This window comes from Nerophis lumbriciformis, linkage group LG04 (genome assembly GCF_033978685.3).
Source record: "Nerophis lumbriciformis linkage group LG04, RoL_Nlum_v2.1, whole genome shotgun sequence".
Taxonomy (NCBI): domain Eukaryota; kingdom Metazoa; phylum Chordata; class Actinopteri; order Syngnathiformes; family Syngnathidae; genus Nerophis; species Nerophis lumbriciformis.
This window is the reverse complement of record NC_084551.2, coordinates 49,733,330-49,750,000: the sequence shown is the minus strand read 5'-3', so window position 1 is coordinate 49,750,000 and position 16,671 is coordinate 49,733,330. Positions and strand designations below refer to the sequence as shown.

General features: G+C 38.7%; 1 protein-coding gene across 3 annotated transcripts in view; it reads right to left on the bottom strand.

Annotated features, from left to right (window-relative positions):
• The window catches only part of rftn1b (raftlin, lipid raft linker 1b), a 346,988-nt gene that overhangs the window by 35,026 nt on the left and 295,291 nt on the right, over positions 1–16,671 (bottom strand). For all 3 annotated transcript variants that reach the window (XM_061956676.2, XM_061956684.2, XM_061956666.2), the window contains exon 8: positions 479–582. In XM_061956676.2, coding sequence (XP_061812660.2) covers positions 479–582 — 104 coding nt within the window. The remainder of the gene's footprint in view (positions 1–478; positions 583–16,671) is intronic.

Here is a 16,671-nt window from a genome sequence, read left to right as displayed (position 1 = left end):
AAATACAATCATGTGTGCTTACGGACTGTATCCCTGCAGACTGTATGGGTATACATTGATGTATAGTGTATATATTGTGTTTTTATGATGATTTAATAAAAAAAAAAATATATATATATATATTTTTTTTTATTATTTTTTTTTTATATATAAAGAAATACAATCATGTGTGCTTACGGACTGTATCCCTGCAGACTGTATGGGTATACATTGATATATAGTGTATATATTGTGTTTTTATGTTGATTTAATTTAAAAAAAAAAAAATATATATATATATATTTTTTTTTTTTCTTGTGCGGCCCGGTACAAATCGGTCCGTGGACCGGTACCGGGTGGTTGGGGACCACTGACTTAGGCCTACTACGCTACTGTATTTCAATGTTAGTCATTATGGTGGTGCATGGAGAGCCAAGTGTTTTTTTGTTTTTTTTTTCTTAGGTGGTATTTGGTGAACAAAGTTTGGAGCAAAGATTACCTGTTAGTCTTGGCGACAGGTGTCGGCAGCACACAGGTGAGCCTCCAGCCAAACGTCGCCAAGGACTGCAGCAGCGGGATGTAATCAGCCTTCACCTGCAAGCCCTGCAAAGAAAAGAAAGCCTTGATTGCCGTCAATCTGCACGATTACAGGAGTGTAAATGCTCCGAACCAAGACATCAATGACAGGTTGTGTTTGTAGTCCAGTTCTTCTCTAATAGTGTGACCCGCGGGGACCATGCTTTATCAGTATCATGCTGCCAACCCCGCTGTGCATTACAAATGCTCAGGAATCCAGACTTCTTCATTTTGATTTTTAAAAAATCAACACACATTATTATTGTTTGTGCTCCTGAGTTTCTCTCTGGCACTCATCGAGGGTGGACGCTCCCCTTCCCTCTCCCTTATCTCTCCTGCTTGCTTCTTTGTCTTGTCTTAACTTTTTCGTTGCCTCTTTTTGCACTGCTCTCCAAATCAACATTGGAACTATTTAACTGGCCTCAACGAAATTGACAAGATCTTGGGTTTGGGGGAACCTGTTTGTTGTTGTTGCTGGACACACGACGGACTCTTGGGAGAAGAAGGAGTGCCGCGTGCCTGGCGACCCTTTTCTGTCGAGGATGTGAAGATATCTACCTATTCTCAATTATGACAACAGGACATCTGCTGATTGGAGTAGGCCAGGGGTCGGCAACCCGCGGCTCCGGAGCCGCATGCGGCTCTTTGATCACTCTGATGCGGCTCAGCTGCATACTTGCCGACCCCCCGATTTTCCCGGGAGACTTCCGGATTTAAGTGCCTCTCGCAGAAATCTCCCGGGATTAATATTCTCTGATTTTCACCCTTACATTAATAATAAGGGCGTGCCATGACCGTACAGCATTTAGCGCCTTCTACAATCTGTACAAACAGTGTGCCAGCCCAGCCTCTTGTTTTATGCATCTCCTGCTTGCACACGTAAGTGACAGCAAGGCATACTTGGTCAATAACCACACAGGTTACACTGACGGTGGCCATATAAAACAACTTTAACACTCTTACTAATAATGCGCCACACTTTGAACCAAAACCAAACAAGAATGACAAACACATTTCGTAGCACAACATAAACACAACAGAACAAATACCCAGAATCCCATGCAGCCCTGACTCTTCCGGGCTACATTATACACCCCTGCTACCACCAAACCCCGCCCCCACCCCAAACCTGCTCCCTCACACAGCAACCCCCCCCTCTGTGCGTCGGTTGAGGTGGGCGGGGTTTGGTAGCGGTAGTGTATAATGTAGCCCGGAAGAGATAGCATGGGATTCTGGGTATTTGTTCTGTTGTGTTACGGTGCAGATGTTCTCCCGAAATGTGTTTGTCATTCTTGTTTGGTGTGGGTTCACAGTGTGGCGCATTATTAGTAAGAGTGTTAAAGTTTTTTATACCGCCACCGTCAGTGTAACCTGTGTGGTTGTTGACAACGTATGCCTTGCTGTCACTTACGTGAGCAAGCAGAAGCCCCATACAACGTGTGGCTGGGACGACACGCTGGTTGTAATGGGCGCTAAATGCTGTACCATCACGGCACGATCGATAGAACAGTTGCCCTAAAATTCATAGTCTGCCGGAAAAATCGGGAAGGTTGACAGAATGACGCTGTCAAGCGCCATTCATATAAAACCTGCGGGCCGCACTAATATTCAATTTCCATATTAAGGTGTGGGCCGCGTGTCTGAGACCCTTGGTTTATACATAGCACAAAGCATGAAAAAAACTTTGTATGCAGTGTAATTTCATTTTAAATTTCAAAAGATTTTTGTGGCTCCCATTGTTGTCTTTAATTTGTGAAACTGGTCAAAATGGCTCTTTGACTGGTAAAGGTTGCCGACCCCTGGAGTAGGCGTTGCTCTGGTTTGTCGACAAATTGGAAGTTGCTGACAGTCTTCAAAGTACCGAGGATGCGAGAAGAACTGTGGACACTCTTGTGATTTTGGATCACATCGGACTGTCTGCCCCGAAGGATTCTGAGGACCAGTCATGGACAGTTTAGAGTGAAAAGCAAAATTTGGATTGTTTCCCTGGCTCCGAGACTCTCCTGAAGGACAGTGCGGCGAAGACACAACACACTCCCGTCTTGTCTCTCATGGACACACACCTGTTGTTGTTGACTTTGGACTAGCGACTGCACGACATCAAGGCCGCTTAACAGAGACACGCTGCAGGCTTACACACAAACATGCATCCACAAAAATATACGTCACACACATACAAAGCCCATTTCCATATGAGTTGGGAAATTGTGTTAGATGTAAATATAAACGGAATACAATGATATGCAAATCATATTCAGTTGAATATGCTACAAAGACAACATATTTGATGTTCAAACTCATAAACTTTTTTTTTTGTTGCAAATAATCATTAACTTTAGAATTTGATGCCAGCAACACGTGACAAAGAAGTTGGGAAATGTGGCAAAAAAGACTGATAAAGTTGAGGAATGCTCATCAAACACTTATTTGGAACATCCCACAGGTGAACAGGCAAATTGGGAACAGGTGGGTGCCATGATTGGGTATAAAAGTAGATTCCATGAAAAGTTCAGTCATTCACAAACAAGGATGGGGCGAGGGTCACCACTTTGTCAACAAATGCGTGAGCAAATTGTTGAACAGTTTAAGAAAAACCTTTCTCAACCAGCTATTGCAAGGAATTTAGGGATTTCACCATCTACGGTCCGTAATATCATCAAAGGGTTCAGAGAATCTGGAGAAATCACTGCACGTAAGCAGCTAAGCCCTTGACCTTCGATCCCTCAGGCTGTACTGCATCAACAAGCGACATCAGTGTGTAAAGGATATCACCACATGGGCTCAGGAACACTTCAGAAACCCACTGTCAGTAACTACAGTTGGTCGCTACATCTCTCCTACTCTCCTATGCAAGGCGAAAACCGTTTATCAACAACACCCAGAAACGCCATCGGCTTCGCTGGGCCTGAGCTCATCTAAGATGGACTGATACAAAGTGGAAAAGTGTTCTGTGGTCTGACGAGTCCACATTTCAAATTGTTTTTGGAAACTGTGGACATCGTGTCCTCTGGACCAAAGAGGAAAAGAACCATCCGGATTGTTATAGGCGCAAAGTTGAAAAGCCAGCATCTGTGATGGTATGGGGGTGTATTAGTGCCCAAGACATGGGTAACTTACACATCTGTGAAGGCGCCATTAATGCTGAAAGGTGCATACAGGTTTTGGAGCAACATATGTTGCCATCCAAGCAACGTAATCATGGACGCCCCTGCTTATTTCAGCAAGACAATGCCAAGCCACGTGTTACATCAACGTGGCTTCATAGTAAAAGAGTGCGGGTACTAGACTGGCCTGCCTGTAGTCCAGACCTGTCTCAGATTGAAAATGTGTGGTGCATTATGAAGCCTAAAATACCACAATGGAGACCCCCGGACTGTTGAACAACTTAAGCTGTACATCAAGCAAGAATGGGAAAGAATTCCACCTGAGAAGCTTCAAAAATGTGTCTCCTCAGTTCCCAAACGTTTACTGAGTGTTGTTAAAAGGAAAGGCCATGTAACACAGTGGTGAACATGCCCTTTCCCAACTACTTTGGCACGTGTTGCAGCCATGAAATTCTAAGTTAATTATTATTTGCAAAAAAAAAATAAAGTTTATGAGTTTGAACATCAAATATCTTGTCTTTGTAGTGCATTCAACTGAATATGGGTTGAAAAGGATTTGCAAATCATTGTATTCCGTTTATATTTACATCTAACACAATTTCCCAACTCATATGGAAACGGGGTTTGTATGTTGTAATATGTATATGCGCTTTGCTATGGAAGTTTTTTTCCCAATCCAGACTGGGCCCCCTCGGTGGCCATGGATGAAGTGCCCGCTGTCCAGAGTCGGGACCTGGGGTGGACCGCTCGCCTGTGCATCGCTTGGGGACATCTCTGCACTGCTGACCCGTCTCCGCTCGGGATGATCTCCTGCTGGCCCCACTATGGACTGGACTCTCACTATTATGTTAAATCCACTATGGACTGGACTCTCACTATTATGTTAGATCCACTATGGACTGGACTCTCACTATTATGTTAAATCCACTATGGACTGGACTCTCACTATTATGTTAGATCCACTATGGACTGGACTTTCACAATATTATGTCAGACCCACTCGACGTCCATTGCATCCGGTCCCCCCTATAGTCATTCTCATCGACGTCCCACTGGGTTGTGAGTTTTTTCCTTGCCCTTATGTGGGCGCTGAACCGTGGATGTCGTTGTGGCTTGTGCAGCCCTTTGAGAGACTTGTGATTTAGGGCTATATAAATAAACATTGATTGATAAACATTGAGTAAAACATGCTTGAAACTAGAATATCAACTGATGCAAAGCTGTGTCATCAACACTCACAAGTATAAAACTACTAATCATTCCTTACTTCAAGCATGAAAAAAAAACAAATCATGATGCTGAGCATTATGTCATGATAATGGCACTAGCATGTACTTCATTTAATAATATTTTCCAACACATTGAGCAAAAAGGTCAATACCAAGAAAAGTGCACTTGTTATTAGTGAGAATATACTCATTTTAAGGTATTTTTGGGTTCATTGAGGTTAGCTAATTTTACTTGTTTTGGAAAGTCTTGACAAGCTGAATTTTCTTGTTCTATTGGCAGATAATTTTGCTTAATTCAAAAAAAATACCCCTAATTTTTTTTCCTTTTTTTTCTTGTTTTTGAACACTGACTTTTTGCAGTGCAGCGAATGATTGGTGTTCATGGCTGCCAATCACAGACGACCCAGCTTTGGTGAAGCGATTCTCTCTCTCTCTCTCTCTATCTCTCTCTCTCTCTCTCTCTCTCTCTCGCATTGTTTGTTTGTTTTTATTCCTACTGCGAACCCAGCGTGCTGACTACTGAGCTAAAAGCACAGCACTATTCTTGAAGCTAACGATTTTGTGATATTTTTGCATTGTTGCTGTTCCGTCTAGTAAAATCACAAATGTTTTCCTTTCCTTCGGGGAGGCGTAACAGAAAAAACCTGACCAGCACTATCTTGGTCGAACATTTCCATGACCAGGTGGCCAAATACTTTTGTCTCCATTGCTGTAGCTGGAGTGCGAGATTTGTCCGTTAAAGAGTCTGCTGAGTGGGACTGCTCACTTTGTGGCGAACGCATCTTCTGCTCTTTTTCTTCTTCTTCCAAGTGAGTCATAACCGCTTGGTGTCAAATGGAGACGGTGAGGATACTTGAAAGAACACAACGTGATCGGAATAAACCGAGGAAAATACACTTTCCATCATTCAGTCCTTATATGAGACAGAACGTGTATTTTTTCCTGTCCGTGCTTTCTAATACAAAACCCAAAACCAGTGAAGTTGGCACGTTGTGTAAATGGTAGATAAAAACAGAATACAATGATTTGCAAATCATTTTCAACTTATATTCAATTGAATAGACTGCAAAGACAAGATACTTCTTTTTTTTTTTTTTTGCAAATAATCACTAACTTAGAATTTAATGGCAGCAACACATTGCAAAAAAGTTGGCACATGTGCATTTTTACCACTGTGTTACATGGCCTTTCCTTTTAACAACACTCAGTAAACGTTTGGGAACTGAGGAGGCCAATTTTTGAAGCTTTTCAAGTGGAATTCTTTTCCCATTCTTGCTTGATGTTGTTCAACAGTCCGGAGGTCTCCGTTGTGCTATTTTAGGCTTCATAATGCGCCACACATTTTCAATGGGAGACAGGTCTGGACTACAGGCAGGCCAGTCTAGTACCCGCACTCTTTTACTATGAAGCCACGCTGTTGTAACACGTGGCTTGGCTTTGTCTTGCTGAAATAAGCAGGGGCGTCCATGATAACGTTGCTTGGATGGCAACATATGTTGCTCCAAAACCTGTATGTACCTTTCAGCATGAATGGCGCCTTCACAGATGTGTAAGTTACCCATGTCTTGGGCACTAATACACCCCCATACCATCACAGATGCTGGCTTTTCAACTTTGCGTCTATAACAATCCGGATGGTTCTTTTCCTCTTTGTTCCGGAGGACACGACGTCCACAGTTTCCAAAAAAAATTTGAAATGTGGACTTGTCAGACCGCAGGACACTTTTCCACTTTGTATCAGTCCATCTTAGATAAGCTCAGGCCCAGCGAAGCCGACAGCGTTTCTGGGTGTTGTTGATAAACGGTTTTCGCCTTGCATAGGAGAGTTTTAACTTGCACTTACGGATGTAGCGACCAACTGTAGTTATTGACAGTGGGTTTCTGAAGTGTTCCTGAGCCCATGTGGTGATATCCTTTACACACTGATGTTGCTTGTTGATGCAGTACAGCCTGAGGGATCGAAGGTCATGGCTTAGCTGCTTACGTGCAGTGATTTCTCCAGATTCTCTGAACCCTTTGATGATATTACGGACCGTAGATGGTGAAATCCCTAAATTCCTTGCAATAGCTGGTTGAGAAAGGTTTTCTTAAACTGTTCAACAATTTGCTCACGCATTTGTTGACAAAGTGGTGACCCTCGCCCCATCCTTGTTTGTGAATGACTGAGCATTTCATGGAATCTACTTTTATACCCAATCATGGCACCCACCTGTTCCCAATTTGCCTGTTCACCTGTGGGATGTTCCAAATAAGTGTTTGATGAGCATTCCTCAACTTTATCAGTATTTATTGCCCACTGTCAATAACTATAGTTGGTCGCTACATCTGTAAGTGCAAGTTAAAACTCTCCTATGCAAGGCGAAAACCGTTTATCAACAACACCCAGAAACGCCGTCGGCTTCACTGGGCCTGAGCTCATCTAAGATGGACTGATACAAAGTGGAAAAGTGTTCTGTGGTCTGACGAGTCCACATTTCAAATTGTTTTTGGAAACTGTGGACGTTGTGTCCTCCGGACCAAAGAGGAAAAGAACCATCCGGATTGTTATAGGCGCAAAGTTGAAAAGCCAGCATCTGTGATGGTATGGGGGTGTATTAGTGCCCAAGGCATGGGTAACATACACATCTGTGAAGGCGCCATTAATGCTGAAAGGTGCATACAGGTTTTGGAGCAACATATGTTGCCATCCAAGCAACGTTACCATGGACGCCCCTGCTTATTTCAGCAAGACAATGCCAAGCCACGTGTTACATCAACGTGGCTTCATAGTAAAAGAGTGCGGGTACTAGACTGGCCTGCCTGTAGTCCAGACCTGTCTCTCATTGAAAATGTGTGGCGCATTATGAAGCCTAAAATACCACAACGGAGACCCCCGGACTGTTGAACAACTTAAGCTGTACATCAAGCAAGAATGGGAAAGAATTCCACCTGAGAAGCTTCAAAAATGTGTCTCCTCAGTTCCCAAACGTTTACTGAGTGTTGTTAAAAGGATGGGCCATGTAACACAGTGGTGAACATGCCCTTTCCCAACTACTTTGGCACGTGTTGCAGCCATGAAATTCTAAGTTAGTTATTATTTGCAAAAAAATAAAAAATAAAGTTTATGAGTTTGAACATCAAATATGTTGTCTTTGTAGTGCATTCAACTGAATATGGGTTGAAAAGGATTTGCAAATCATTGTATTCCGTTTATATTTACATCTAACACAATTTCCCAACTCATATGGAAACAGGGTTTGTACATCCATCGATCCATCCATTTTCTACCGCTTGTCCCACTCGGGGTCGTGGGGGTGCTGGAGCCTATCTCAGTTGCATTCGGGCAGAAGGCGGGGTACACCCTGGACAAGTCGCCACCTACATTCCTCCATAAAATAGATACATAAATAAATAAATTGCTATTTTACTTAAAAAAAATAAAACTGGTTTTATTTAATACAATCATACCCAAACATTCAATAAAGTGGCTGGACAGGACAGATTTAAAAAAAATAAATAAATAAATAAAAAATAATCAATTAAGAATCGCGATTATTTCTAAAATCTTTTTTTTTTTTGACACCCCTACTATTTATCGTTCCATCCTTCCGGCTGATTAATACTTCATCACGATGAAGAAATGACATCATTTTCAACAAATTTCGCCCACCCCGATGGGAGACAGTTCGCATTAGCATACGGCCCTCGTTTGCTTAACGACCCTGTCACTGGCTGATGATGCGATGCGAGCGGTGATGATGAGTGAGGAAGGCATCACAAATGAACCCAGGGTAGGTCAGAGATTCATAAACCTTTTCATTTAAATTATCAAGCATCAACGGCAAAACAAAACAAAAATCACTAAAAAAAAAATCAGTGCTATCAGTCAAGAGACTAACATTTTTTATTCATCTTCTTCTCCAGATCTCGGCGCGCTCTACCTTCCACACTTTCACCCGATTCAAACCGTTCCAACATCCAAGTAGCTGTTCAGCCTATTTGGGAATTGCGGGCTTTTCCCAGATTTCCCATTCAAAATGCATTGGCCGTTTTTCAAGCTTTCACCAATTCCCACATTTTTCAACCCATTCAAACCATTCCACCTTCAACTCATTCAACTCATCCTGGAAATTCAAACTACCCTTTTTTCAAGTTCCAAAAAAATCCAGGATTTGCCATAACTGCTGCTTTTCCAAAGCCCTATTTCCACACCTTTTTTCTGGCGACTACTCCTTCCACATTTTTCAACGCATTTCAACCGTTCCACCATCAAAACATTCCTCTTAATCAGGAAAAAAAAAGGAAATTGTTTTTTTAACAGGAAAAATTCCCGGTTTTCCCAAAATTCCAGGAATTTCTCAATTCAACATGTTACTACATTTCTCGACCGATTTGAAATTTTTTAACTCCAACCATTTCAACTTATTTAGACCATTCAAGTTTTTTTTTACTATTTTAAAACAAATTCCCGCTTTTCCCGAAATTCCCAATTTTTCTGAAATTCCCATTTAACTATATGGGACATTCTTCAAAGTTCCACAATTACCACATGTTTCAGCTGATTTAAACTGTTCCAACTTCAAAATATTCAGCCTGTTCAGGAATTGTGTGCGCTACTTCAACAATTCTAAAAATAAATTCCCAAATTTTCCTTAATTCCTTTTTTTTTGTTGCATTTTCCCCATTCAAAATGAATTGGCCATTTTTTAAACTTCCACAATTCCCACATTCTTCAACCCATTCAAACCATTCCACTTTCAACACATTCAACTCATCCTGGAAATTCAAACTACCCTTTTTCCAAGTTCCAAAAAATTCCAGGATTTTCCTTGATTCCTGCTTTTCCAAAGCCCTATTTCCACCCTTTTTTCTGACGACTACTCCTTCCACATTTTTCAACGCATTTCAACCGTTCCACCGTCAAAACATTCCTCTTAATCAGGAAAAAAAAGGAAGTTGTTTTTTTAACTGGAAAAATTCCCAGTTTTCCCAAAATTCCAGGAATTCCGTAATACCATTTCTCAATTCAACATGTTACTACTTCAACATTTCTCGACTGATTTACATTTTTTTTAACTCCAACCATTTCAACTTATTTAGACCATTCAAGTTTTTTACCATTTTCAAACAAATTCCCGCTTTTCCCGAAATTCCAAATTTTTCTGAAATTCCCATTGAAATCTATGGGACATTCTTCAAAGTTCCACAATTACCACATGTTTCATGTGATTTAAACTGTTCCAACTTCAAAATATTCAGCCTGTTCAGGAATTGTGTGCGCTACTTCAACAATTCTAAAAATAAATTCCCAAATTTCCCTTAATTCCTTTTTTTTGTTAAATTTTCCCAATTCAAAATGAATTGGCCATTTTTTAAACTTCCACAATTCCCACATTCTTCAACCCATTCCACCTTCAACACATTCAAATCATCCTGAAAATTCAAACTACCCTTTTTCCAAGTTCCCAAAAATTCCAGGATTTTCCTTAATTCCTGCTTTTCCAAAGCCCTATTTCCACCCTTTTTTTCTAGCGACTACTCCTTCCACATTTTTCAACGCATTTCAACTGTTCCACCATCAAAACAGTCCTCTTAATCAGGAAAAAAAAGAAAGTTGTTTTTTTAACTGGAAAAATTCCTGGTTTTCCCAAAATTCCAGGAATTCCGTAATACCATTTCTCAATTCAACATGTTACTACTTCAACATTTCTCGACCGATTTGAAAAAATCTAACTCCAACCATTTGAACTTATTTAGACCATTCAAGTTTGTTTTTTTACCATTTTCAAACAAATTCCCGCTTTTCCCGAAATTCCAAATTTTTCTGAAATTCCCATTGAAATCTATGGGACATTCTTCAAAGTTCCACAATTACCACATGTTTCAGCTGATTTAAACTGTTCCAACTTCAAAATATTCAGCCTGTTCAGGAATTGTGTGCGCTACTTCAACAATTCTAAAAATAAATTCCCAAATTTCCCTTAATTCCTTTTTTTTGTTAAATGTTCCCAGTTCAAAATGAATTGGCCATTTTTTAAACTTCCACAATTCCCACATTCTTCAACCCATTCCACCTTCAACACATTCAAATCATCCTGGAAATTCAAACTACCCTTTTTCCAAGTTCCCAAAAATTCCAGGATTTTCCTTAATTCCTGCTTTTCCAAAGCCCTATTTCCACCCTTTTTTTCTAGCGACTACTCCTTCCACATTTTTCAACGCATTTCAACCATTCCACCATCAAAACATTCCTCTTAATCAGGAAAAAAAAGAAAGTTGTTTTTTTAACTGGAAAAATTCCTGGTTTTCCCAAAATTCCAGGAATTCCGTAATACCATTTCTCAATTCAACATGTTACTACTTCAACATTTCTCGACGGATTTGAAAAAATGTAACTGCAACCATTTGAACTTATTTAGACCATTCACGTTTTTTTTTTTTTTTTTACCATTTTCAAACAAATTCCCGCTTTTACCAAAATTCCCAATTTTTCTGAAATTCCCATTGAACTATATGGGACATTCTTCAAAGTTCCACAATTACCACATGTTTCATCTGATTTAAACTGTTCCAACTTCAAAATATTCAGCCTGTTCAGGAATTGTGTGCGCTACTTCAACAATTCTAAAAATAAATTCCCCAATTTCCCTTAATTCTTTTCTTTTGTTGCATTTTCCCCATTCAAAATGAATTGGCCATTTTTTATACTTCCACAATTCCCACATTCTTCAACCCACTCAAACCATTCCACCTTCAACACATTCAACTCATCCTGGAAATTCAAACTACCCTTTTTTCAAGTTCCAAAAAATTCCAGGATTTTCCTTAATTCCTGCTTTTCCAAAGCCCCATTTCCACCCTTATTTTCTGGCGACTACTCCTTCCACATTTTTCAACACATTTCAACCGTTCCACCATCAAAACATTCCTCTTAATTAGGAAAAAAAAGAAAGTTGTTTTTTTAACTGGAAAAATTCCTGGTTTTCCCAAAATTCCAGGAATTCCGTAATACCATTTCTCAATTCAACATGTTACTACTTCAACATTTCTCGACCGATTTGAAAAAATTTAACTCCAACCATTTGAACTTATTTAGACCATTCAAGTTTTTAAAATTTTCAAACAAATTCCCGCTTTTCCCGAAATTCCCAATTTTTCTGAAATTCCCATTGAAATCTATGGGACATTCTACAAAGTTCCACAATTACCACGTTTCATCTGATTTAAACTGTTCGAACTTCAAAATATTCAGCCTGTTCAGGAATTGTGTGCGCTACTTCAACAATTCAAAAAAAATTCCCGGATTTCCCTTAATTCCTTTTTTTTTGTTGCATTTTCCCCATTCAAAATGAATTGGCCATTTTTTAAACTTCCACAATTCCCACATTCTTCAACCCATTCAAACCATTCCACCTTCAACACATTCAACTCATCCTGGAAATTCAAACTACCCTTTTTCCAAGTTCCAAAAAATTCTAGGATTTTCCATAACTCCTGCTTTTCCAAAGCCCTATTTCCACCCTTTCTTTCTGGTGACTACTCCTTCCACATTTTTCAACACATTTCAACCGTTCCACCGTCAAAACATTCCTCTTAATCAGGAAAAAAAAGAAAGTTGTTTTTTTAACTGGAATATTTCCTGGTTTTCCCAAAATTCCAGGAATTCCGTAATACCATTTCTCAATTCAACATGTTACTACTTCAACATTTCTCGACCGATTTGAAAAGATTTAACTCCAACCATTTGAACTTATTTAGACCATTCAAGTTTTTTGTTTTTTTTACCATTTTCAAACAAATTCCCACTTTTCCCAATTTTTCTGAAATTCCCATTGAAATCTATGGGACATTCTTCAAAGTTCCACAATTACCACATGTTTCATCTGATTTAAACTGTTCCAACTTCAAAATATTCAGCCTGTTCAGGAATTGTGTGCGCTACTTCAACAATTCTAAAAATAAATTCCCAAATTTCCCTTAATTCTTTTTTTTTGTTGCATTTTCCCCATTCAAAATGAATTGGCCATTTTTTAAACTTCCACAATTCCCACATTCTTCAACCCACTCAAACCATTCCACCTTCAACACATTCAACTCATCCTGGAAATTCAAACTACCCTTTTTCCGAGTTCCAAAAAATTCCAGGATTTTCCTTAATTCCTGCTTTTCCAAAGCCCTATTTCCACCCTTTTTTCTGACGACTACTCCTTCCACATTTTTCAACGCATTTCAACCATTCTACCGTCAAAACATTCCTCTTAATCAGGAAAAAAAGGAAGTTGTTTTTGAACTGGAAAAATTCCCGGTTTTCCCAAAATTCCAGGAATTCCGTAATACCATTTATCAGTTCAACATGTTACTACTTCAACATTTCTCGACCGATTTGAATTTTTTTAACTCCAACCATTTCAACTCATTCAGACCATTCACGTTTTTTTTCACCATTTTTAAAGAAATTCCCGCTTTTCCCGAAATTCCCAATTTTTACTGAAATTATCATTGAAATCTATGGGACATTCTTCAAAGTTCCACAATTACCACATTTTTTCATCTAATTTAAATTGTTCAAAAATATTCAGCCTGTTCAGGAATTGTGTGCTCTACTTCAACCATTCTAAAAAATGTTTCCCGGATTTCCTTTTTTTTTTTGCATTTTCCCCATTCAAAATGAATTGGCCATTTTTCCAACTTCCACCAATACCACATTTTTCCAACCTATTCAAACCATTCCACCTTCAACTCTGTTCACCATTCTGGAAATTCAAACAACTCTTTTTTCAAGTTCCAAATAATTCCAGGATTTTCCATAACTCCTGCTTTTCCAAAGCCCTATTTCCACCCTTTTTTTCTGGTGACTACTCCTTCCACATTTTTCAACACATTTCAACCGTTCCACCGTCAAAACATTCCTCTTAATCAGGAAAAAAAAGAAAGTTGTTTTTTTAACTGGAATATTTCCTGGTTTTCCCAAAATTCCAGGAATTCCGTAATACCATTTGTCAATTCAACATGTTACTACTTCAACATTTCTCGACCGATTTGAAAAGATTTAACTCCAACCATTTGAACTTATTTAGACCATTCAAGTTTTTGTTTTTTTTACCATTTTCAAACAAATTCCCACTTTTCCCAATTTTTCTGAAATTCCCATTGAAATCTATGGGACATTCTTCAAAGTTCCACAATTACCACATGTTTCATCTGATTTAAACTGTTCCAACTTCAAAATATTCAGCCTGTTCAGGAATTGTGTGCGCTACTTCAACAATTCTAAAAATAAATTCCCAAATTTCCCTTAATTCTTTTTTTTTGTTGCATTTTCCCCATTCAAAATGAATTGGCCATTTTTTAAACTTCCACAATTCCCACATTCTTCAACCCACTCAAACCATTCCACCTTCAACACATTCAACTCATCCTGGAAATTCAAACTACCCTTTTTCCGAGTTCCAAAAAATTCCAGGATTTTCCTTAATTCCTGCTTTTCCAAAGCCCTATTTCCACCCTTTTTTCTGACGACTACTCCTTCCACATTTTTCAACGCATTTCAACCATTCTACCGTCAAAACATTCCTCTTAATCAGGAAAAAAAGGAAGTTGTTTTTGAACTGGAAAAATTCCCGGTTTTCCCAAAATTCCAGGAATTCCGTAATACCATTTATCAGTTCAACATGTTACTACTTCAACATTTCTCGACCGATTTGAATTTTTTTAACTCCAACCATTTCAACTCATTCAGACCATTCACGTTTTTTTTCACCATTTTTAAAGAAATTCCCGCTTTTCCCGAAATTCCCAATTTTTACTGAAATTATTATTGAAATCTATGGGACATTCTTCAAAGTTCCACAATTACCACATTTTTCATCTAATTTAAATTGTTCAAAATATTCAGCCTGTTCAGGAATTGTGTGCTCTACTTCAACCATTCTAAAAAATGTTTCCCGGATTTCCTTTTTTTTTTTTGCATTTTCCCCATTCAAAATGAATTGGCCATTTTTCCAACTTCCACCAATACCACATTTTTCCAACCTATTCAAACCATTCCACCTTCAACTCTGTTCACCATTCTGGAAATTCAAACAACTCTTTTTTCAAGTTCCAAAAAATTCCAGGATTTGCCATAACTCCTGCTTTTCCAAAGCCCTATTTCCACCCTTTTTTCTGGCGACTACTCCTTCCACATTTTTCAACGCATTTCAACCGTTCCACCATCAAAACATTCCTCTTAATCAGGAAAAAAAAGAAAGTTGTTTTTTTAACTGGAAAAATTCCTGGTTTTCCCAAAATTCCAGGAATTCCGTAACACCATTTTTCAATTCAACATGTTACTACTTCAACATTTCTCGACCGATTTGAAAAATTGAAACTCCAACCATTTCAACTTATTTAGACCATTCAAGTTTTTTACCACTTTCAAACAAATTCCCGCTTTTCCTGAAATTCACAATTTTTCTGAAATTCCCATTGAAATCTACGGGACATTCTTCAAAGTTCCACAATTACCACATTTTTCATCTAATTCAAACTGTTCAACATATTCAGCCTGTTCAGGAATTGTGTGCGCTACTTCAACAATTCTAAAAATAAATTCCCAAATTTCCCTTAATTCCTTTTTTTTGTTGCATTTTCCCCACTCAAAATTAATTGGACATGTTTTAAACTTCCACAATTCCCACATTTTTCAACCTATTCAAACCATTCCACCTTCAACACATTCAACTCATCCTGGACATTCAAACTACCATTTTTACACATTCAACAATTCACGTTTTTTGGTAACCTATTTCCACCCTTCTTGAATTCGACTACTCCTTTCACATTTTTCAGCCCATTTCAACCGTTCCACGGTCAAAACACTCTACATATTCAGGAAAAAAAAACAAGTTGGTTAAGGAACTAGAAAAATTCCCGGTTTTCCCGAAATTCCAGGAATTTCTCAATTTAAAAACTGTTACAAAATTAAAATTTCTTGACTGATTTAAACGATTCCAACACCAACCAATTCAGCTCATTCAGGACATCCATGCTCCTAATCATTTTCAAAAAAATCCCGCTCTTCCCAAAATTCCAGGAAGTTCCCATTGAAATGAATGGGACATTTTCAAAGTTGAACAATTCCTACATTTTTCAACCTACCGGTATTCAAACCATTCCAACTTTAACACATTCCACTCATCCTGGACATTCAAACTGACACTTTCCCAAGTTCCAAACCAAATTCCGGTTTCTCCGGAAATTCAAACTCTTCAACATTCAAACCATTTCAACATTCAAATTATTTCAGCGTTTGAACAATTTAGCATTTCAGTTCAGCGTCAGCTCTTCAACATTCAAACATTGAAACTATTCTTACATTCATACTACATTCTGTCAGCATTTCAGTTCAACTTCAGGCATTCACACGCAATTCCTGCAGGAACTGCCTATTTTAGTTATACAGTGGAACTTCCATTACCGAGTATTTTGAGGTAGGAGCTGTCTCTCGGCTAATTGTTACGCTTTTAGTTGCAAGCAAAAATTGGAGTTACAAGCGTCCTCGACATTTAAAGAAAATAAAATAAAAATTGCCGTAGCGAATTATGAACACTCAACACTATGAACTTGATGAACACAGTAAGATCCGACCAAAACATCCGGTCTTACTCGAGCTTTTAAGTATCGTTCACATTTGAATCTGTACGGTACCGATTCCTGGTACCTGGGAATCGATAGGGGTACTCAGCGGTACCAATTTGTGTTACTTTTGTGTGTGTTGATGAATAATAATTGTTTTTGATAATAAAATATAGTTGTTTTTTTAT